Source organism: Acanthisitta chloris, unplaced genomic scaffold (assembly GCF_000695815.1).
Source record: "Acanthisitta chloris isolate BGI_N310 unplaced genomic scaffold, ASM69581v1 scaffold14415, whole genome shotgun sequence".
Classification (NCBI taxonomy): Eukaryota; Metazoa; Chordata; class Aves; order Passeriformes; family Acanthisittidae; genus Acanthisitta; species Acanthisitta chloris.
The window spans coordinates 89,814-97,470 of record NW_008674376.1 but is presented as its reverse complement, the minus strand read 5'-3'; the positions used below and the strand labels follow the sequence as shown (position 1 = coordinate 97,470).

Here is a 7,657-nt window from a genome sequence, read left to right as displayed (position 1 = left end):
AGAGCAAAACTTCTTAGAAATGTGTGTTACCATATTCAGAAAATGCATTTAAATTTAGATTTTAGGTTTATATTTTTCATTTGTGTTTTGGACTTTTCAGGAACAAGAAGAATGTAATTCAGTGACCAACTTCTCAGGAACTAAGTGAAAAACACTGTCTCCTTTCTGGAGTTTAGACTGCTTAAGAAATAATGTATCACATTTCTGTACTTCTGGTACTTAAAATTCTGCTTCCCTCTTTAATTACTATTAGGTATTGTGAAGTTCTGTTCTGATTATGGGTTAAGCAAGCTAAACCTGTTGTTACATTTTGACTATGTGGGTTGTCCAAAATGAGCTGTCCCTTTCTTCTTCCTACTTTTTAAGTGCCTGTTTGATAAACATGGAGTTTTCTTCATAAGTGCCAGATATGTTGCTTATCACAAAATAAAATTATCAATCCCACAATGAGCAGATAATACTCTAATCTACAGATTGATGTTTAATTAAGCAATAATATGTGATTGTTGAATTTTTGTTGGCTCTGAAGCCTCAGACCAGGAGCTTAAGACTGGAAGAGCTGCAGAAGGAATCTGTTTTTTAAGACAGATATTTGTCCAACAATAACACATCTCACTTCAGTTATTGTAAAAATCACATTGATAGACTTATGCCTATGTTTAAAACTGGCTCCAGTTTTAGCAATTAGTGTAGAGAAGTTGCTACTTTCAATTCCCATTGAAATGGGCTCCTTTTCTTACCTCTACTAGGAAATTAGCTTGGTCTTGACTATATGAGAGTTCTAATTTGAGCATATTCCCAGTATAGGCATCGTTATGTTGACTGCAGACATACATGTCTTTGAAAAGAGCAGAGTGCCATCAAGGTGTAAAAAATGCAACAAACTAAATCCTTCTATAGAATAATGAAAAACTGTTAAGTGTGTTGAACATCTAACTGCAAATCTCAATGCTAATGAAAGGCTGTCACCCTACTACAAAAGAAGAAACTAAAAGATAATAAAGCAGATCTGGATTATGTCTCTCTGGCCTGGATTCAGATCATCCTGCTGAGTTCCCTTCTCTTCATACTTGAACATAGGTTTCTAATTGAGGTTGGATTCACTGGCTACAGCCCTCCTTTACTTTTGCTTGGAAGAAAGAACTTTTAAAAAAATAGTTAACTATTTCAACATTTTTAGATATACTTTCTTCTGAATTGACATAAAGTCAAATAGAAATATGAGGGAAGTGTAGAGGAAGGGAATGGCGTACTAGAGGGAATGGACATAAACCGAGACAAGGGAGTTCCAGATTAGATGTCAAGAAAAAATTGTTTTCCTATTATGGTGTCCAGACACTGGAATAGGTTGTCCAGGAAGGTGGTGGAGTCAGCATCCCTGAAAGTGTTTAAGAGGCATCTGGATCTGGCACTGGAGGATGTGGTTTAGGGTTTAGTGTTACATCACAGTGGCAGGTTAATGGTTGGACTTGATGATCTTAGAGGTCTCCTCCAACCTTGATGATTCTGTGATTCTGTGAAGGGATGGTCTGAGAAATGATGAATAAGAAGTGTCCCATTAAATGATTACTTAAATTATTAAATAAGCCTGAGGTCCAGATCTTCTCATACCTCTTACTTACTTGATGATTCTGTGATTCTGTGAAGGGATGGTCTGAGAAATGATGAATAAGAAGTGTGAATAAGAGCAAATGTTTCCATGTTTTTGACCTTTAGTTTTATTAAGGTAGCATCAGTCTGTTTCTATTTTGAAATGAATCCTTAGGCAATAGTAAACATGCTTTTCCACCAGACTGCTGTACTCTCTGTCAGAAAGGAAACAAATCTAATTGTTTTGGCAGTGATTTTGACTCAAGAAAATTTGTGACGATCTGTTCAATACCTGTTGGAATACCAGGGATTGGTCTTGTGACTCCCTTTATCATGCCAGCTCTATGAGTACATTACAAGGATATTAACTTGTCAAAGTGGTCGGATCTTCACTTATTTTGTTGGTACTTTTGTATGGCTGCCACTGTTTTTACGTTTGCTTTGTTCTCTCCATTGATTTGGTGTCTGTACAGTCTACACAAATCTTGTCACATAGGCTGCAGTTCCACCTGCCTTTCCACACTGCTTATGTTATCCTCCAAGACATTCAATGTAGTAATTTGTCAGTTCAGGTCACTAATAAGTGTTCCAATAATCTTGTAATCCGAGATGCCTAATCTATAAATTTACGCACTTTTTTACAGTTGATGCTTTGGAAAAAGGACTTGATCCCCTTTCCACCTCCATCAGACAGGTGGATATACTCAGCTGTTTAAGTCAATACCTTATTTAAGCCTATTAAAACGATGAAGCAAATAATAATTTGAAAATGGTAAAATTGCTGATCAGATTGTTTACTTGCTGTCTTAAAGATATTTTACTTTTTACTTTATCCTTATTCAGGCTGCCTGGAGCTTGAAAACACGAGCTTTGACAGAAATGGTGTATGTGGATGAAATTGATATGGATCAAGAAGGAATCGCAGAGATGATCCTAGATGAAAATGCCATTGCTCAAGTTGCACGTAAGAATGACATTCACTTAAACACATTGAATCAACAAGAGCTCTTTTGGCCAGGATTGTCATCTAGCATAAAATAGTACTTACTGAGGTGAACCAATACATTTTAGTTACTGCTACAAAAAGAGGTTTAAATTGTTTTATGGTTGCATAGCAGCGTTAAGATCCACCACATGTTCTTGATGTAGTGCTTAGGCCTGTCAGATGGGAGTTCAGACAAATAGTGTTTTGTCAGCTTTTCCTCTTCATCTCTGTGCTCACTCTTTTTCCATCAGTGCATTGATTTCTTTTACTCCTTTCTGGCTTCTTTAGGTACTGTGGGAAACCGGAGAAAAAATATATCCTTGATGTACTGTGAATTTTACCCCTATGCCGGTACTCTAGGCAACAATTTGACATCACTTTTTTGTATCATTTTCTGAACTGATTTTCTCTTTTTTGCTTTTCTCTACTTATTTCCTCTCTTCCATCACAGAGCAGTTCTTCAGCTGTATGCAGCTCTTTTCAGCTTCATCAGTTCCCTTCTTAAGTGGGCAATAATTAGTAGTCTTTTACTACTTTTTTGACATAGTTTGTTGGTTGTTTTCTCTGTTTATTTAGTACAGTCCACATGGGAGTTTTTATGCAGTTTATTAGATGTGATTTTCAACCACCTATCATGTCAAGGAATTCAAGGGAAGAACTGGACATAGGCTAGAACTAATGTTTGAAGCATTAAAAGCTTTTCTCATCTGGATAGATGGAGCAACTGCATATCTATCTGATTACATTTTTCAAAGTTGCCATTACATGTTTGGCCACATATAAACAGGCAAGCAGTACTCAAGCTGTGTTTATACATTTCAACAAGCTAATTACATGTATCTGTCTAAAAAAGCATAATAATAAACTTTAGAATATTATTTGGTTTTATGCCCCCTGTGATAGAGATCATCTGCCAAGAAAAGTCATTTGATGAACATTTGATGAAGTAAGGCATTCTGGAAAAATACATCATTATGCTAGTGTGGCCTGCACTCCTGAATCACTCAGATAAGGCTTTGCGATTTGTGCTTCAAATCTGCTAGATGTGCCTGAGCTAGTATATAGTTTTTCAGAAAGTATAAGAACGTCCCAAAGATAGAGAAGCCCCTGCAGCCTTCTGTAAGTTATTAAACCCGCTAGCTTTAATAGAGTATGCCATATCTTTAGTGGGACTTATCAGCTCTTAACCCCACGTGTTGCTTCTGTGTGAACATTTTATGCCCAATATGAAGTTCTTATTTCAAAACTGTATTTCCAAAGTAAATTGTTAAAACTGCCATTAAGTCATCCAGTGACCCTTTCCTTGATAAGCTAAATCATCTTCTCATTCTGAGCTATATCTTTTAATTTTTTAATTGAGTCTTGGAACTCTTTTCTTAACCCTTTCCAGCTATCCAGTTGTCTTTTGTACAAGTCACCAAACCAGACAACAGTCTACTGACACTTAGCAAATAAATTTTCCTTCTGCAGCTTGGTTTTACTTTCTTTGTACATCTGAGGTGTTCTTATGTTACACTTTTATATAAAAAAGGTAAGCACAGATTTAACTAAAGAGTGCAAGAGAGACAGAGCCAGTCCTTTCAGTGGTGCCTGCGGACAGGACTAGAGGCAGTGGGCACAAACTGAAACCCAGGAGGTTCTCTCTGAACATCAGGAAACATTCTTTTTTACTTTAAAGGTGACTGAGCACTAGCACAGGCTGCCCAGGGAGATTGTGGAGTCTCCCATCTTAGAGCTATTCAGAAACCATCTAGATAGGGTCCTGGGCAACTGACTTTAGGCGTCTCTGCTTGAGCACAGTTAGACCAGAAGACCTCCAGAGGTCCCTTCCAGCCTCCACCATTCTGTGGTTCTGTGATCCCTCCACTTGTATGCATGATTTAATAAAAATGGATGCTTGCTGACTGTGGGCTTTTTCTTCTGCTGTTCAAGTGTATTAGCCATAGTTGGGCTCCACTCAGGGTCTTTGACTGTGGCACATCTTCCACATGTGGCAGATCTTCCATGTGTGGTCATACCTCCCATATTACAACTAGTATTGTCTGTACTTTGCCTCCTAAGCAGTTCAAATCCTTCTGCATCAGTTATATGTCCATTTCAATTTTGCATCTGTCCCTGTATTATTTTCCAGATTAAACTAGTCTTTTAATGATTTTGCTCTTAGTCTTGCATTATAAAATAATTGCTAAGTTGTACAGAGTTCTCTGGAAACAACTACTTCTCTGTTGTTTATTTTCATACATACATAGTAAGATCTGTCTTCCAACAGGTTTTAATTTTTTATAATTTTGCTGTGTTAATTTTCCATCAGCCTTGTTTATTAGCAAAAATGTCGTAGAGCATCATCTTACAGAAATTTCCACTATGTTACCTTTGGACTCTTAGCACCATTAATTTTATCAGCTAATACTGTATCTTGTTTAAAAGTATTACCTTGACAACATATTTTTCAGAAACTTGTACTAATTGGCATTATGGATGATCACAGCTATTTCATTAGCTGGGGAGCTGAAGGAGTCATCTGCAGTCATCACTAACTGCTGAAACTGCACTCCTAAATTCTGACACTGCTAGGGGCCACATGCACTGCTGTGGCCTCTTGGTGCCTCTTCATCCCAGCAGTTGGTTTGGGATTCTCAGCATAAGGACTGGGTTGCCTGGGGTGAGATCAAAGGATCTATATCCTTTAAGCATTCTCCCAGTACACCAAAAACTCAAAACAATTGTAGTTATTAAAAAACATGTCTGAAAAGGGGATTTTAATGTCCTACCTCTTTTCTATTATTGCAATACTTGAATAAAAAGGTTCAGAAAGTGGAAGATTTGTACATTATTTGCTAGTCTGAAAAGCTGAAAGCCACTTTCTCCATTTCTCAGAAGAGTGCCCTAGTTATCATGTTAGAAACTCTACTGGGTGGACTGTCCACCCTTTCTCTTGTGGAGTAAAAAATTCAAGATTCACGGAACTATAGAAAGCAAGTAAGCAACAAAGATCCTAAGTGTGGCCAGCAAAAATCCTGAGTTTTGCTTTGTATTTTAGCATCAATTGCATATTTAGTTACTTTTACCAAGGAGATCATGCTTAATACCTTGTTTTGGTTTTATTTAACTTTAAATACAGCTGTCATCAGGTGGCTTCCATAATATTGAAGCCAGGGGTGCTTGGTATCAGCATGGATTAAAAAAGCTAGAAGGTATTTAGAAGTTACCAATTTGGACAAGTCTACTAAACTTGCTTAAACAATGGACTCATAGTATCTCAGAGGCAATTACAGCTTGAGGATGGGAGAGAGAGGACTGAAAAAGGGCAGGCTTGGGGGTTTATCTTGGAGAAGAAAGAAGGAAGGAAACTGTTTGCCTATCAGTTTAACTTCAGTTCTTGCAATAAGAGCAGTCCATAAGTATACAGAAAGTAAGTAGACAAGTAACAGTGATTTGTCAAGAGCTGTTTGTGTCACCTTAAATCTCATTTCTTTCTGTACATGGTAATGAGCAGTGAACAGACCAGAAGGTGTAGATGGTTTATGTTGCTCTTAACCAAGTGTTTAAAACTCTCTCATAGGCATTTTCTCACGAGGTTAGAAAAACTGACAATAATCAAATGTTGGTGAAGGTGATGGAAAATCTACATGCAGGAAGTAATAATTCTTTATGATCCACTGTCAAAACAGAAATATATGAGAAGGGGGACCCTTACTCAGTTAGTCTGGGCTCAAGCCAATTCAGTATTGTCATTGATGTCCTTTGGGCATGGATCATTTGAACTTTACTGTGCCCTAAATTGTGGGCAGGAGTCCTACATAGGTTTAATGACATGAGATAGTGTTCTTCATCTGCCCTGTAGGTGAAGGTTTTGGTTTACATACTCAAGTCTGGATGCTATCTTAGTCCCAGACTGAAAATACACCATTTCAGATTAGCATGGTCTCATTGTTCCAGTAACCTTTCTTACTTCAGTACTATCTGTTGTTCCTAAGATGTTCTTGAGAATTGTTGTGGGTTAATCCCAGTAGGCAGCTCAGCTTCACACAGCCACTCATTCACTGCACCCAGGTGGGATGGGGAAGAGAATGGGGAGGGTAAATGAGAGAAAACCATGTTCATTGTGGCAGGTTTCTTGCAGTAGTCTCAGTAGTACAGTTCAATATTTGGGTTTTGTCTTCTATGTTTAGTGCTATGTCATCTTAGCTTGAACAAAGAAATTTCCAGTTTGTTGTGTATTGTAAAGCAATCATTTTTTAAGTCCTCTGGACAAGGGAATAGTATCTCAATGTGAAGTGAGAAATGCTCTGATTTTGTAGGACCGGGAACATCTTTGAAACTCCCTGGAACTAGCCAAGGTGGAGGCCCCAGCCCAGCTGTTAGGTATGTGATTGTTTGAGTTTTTTTAAATGTGTCTAGTTAGAAATGAGCAAATCTTAAACCTAACTTCTGAAAATTAAATGCCTCAGGTATAACTGTTTAAATTCTCTATCAATAAATGCCAATTAACATAAGGATGATGTGCTTAACATCTTCAGGCCAGTAACTCAGTCAGGAAGACCTATTACAGGGTTTGTGAGACCCAGCACGCAGAGTGGGCGGCCGAGTACCATGGAACAGGCCATAAGAACTCCTCGAACAGCTCTCACAGCTCGTCCAATTACTAGTGCTTCTGGGGGATATGTCAGGCTGGGCACGGTGAGTTCTTTGACTCTGTGAATGGCAGATTGCTTGGGCAGAGTGTCTGCTACACTGACATTGTAGTTTACTTACTGAAGTTTGAAGGAGGTGAGCATTCTTAAATTTTTATTTAAATTCTTTTCAAAGTAGAGTTTGAAAATATTACTTCTTGTTCGTTTGTGAGGCTGTTTATGTGAAAAATGTACATAAATTCACAAGTTCACCAAAATACACATAAATTACAAATTCTGAGACTCATTTGTATCACTGAAGGCCATGAAAAGTCTACAACATGGTTTCACCATGAGTATGTTGAAACCTTCTCCAAGTTTTTCAGTTTACTACAAAACAATTACTAATCACTCAGTGTTTGTTGCTTCAAAAGACAAGGAAAATAAACTATACTAGTTTTATCCCATT

The 7,657-nt window shown here is 37.7% G+C and overlaps 1 protein-coding gene across 1 annotated transcript in view; it reads left to right on the top strand.

Annotated features, from left to right (window-relative positions):
* Positions 1 to 2,433: 2,433 nt before the first annotated feature.
* Positions 2,434 to 7,657, top strand: part of TTC8 (tetratricopeptide repeat domain 8) — a gene marked incomplete at its 5' end in the record, with an annotated part of 29,216 nt that continues 23,992 nt past the window's right edge. The window contains 3 exons of the mRNA XM_009075320.1: positions 2,434 to 2,554; positions 6,877 to 6,940; positions 7,096 to 7,255. Coding sequence (XP_009073568.1) covers positions 2,434 to 2,554; positions 6,877 to 6,940; positions 7,096 to 7,255 — 345 coding nt within the window. The remainder of the gene's footprint in view (positions 2,555 to 6,876; positions 6,941 to 7,095; positions 7,256 to 7,657) is intronic.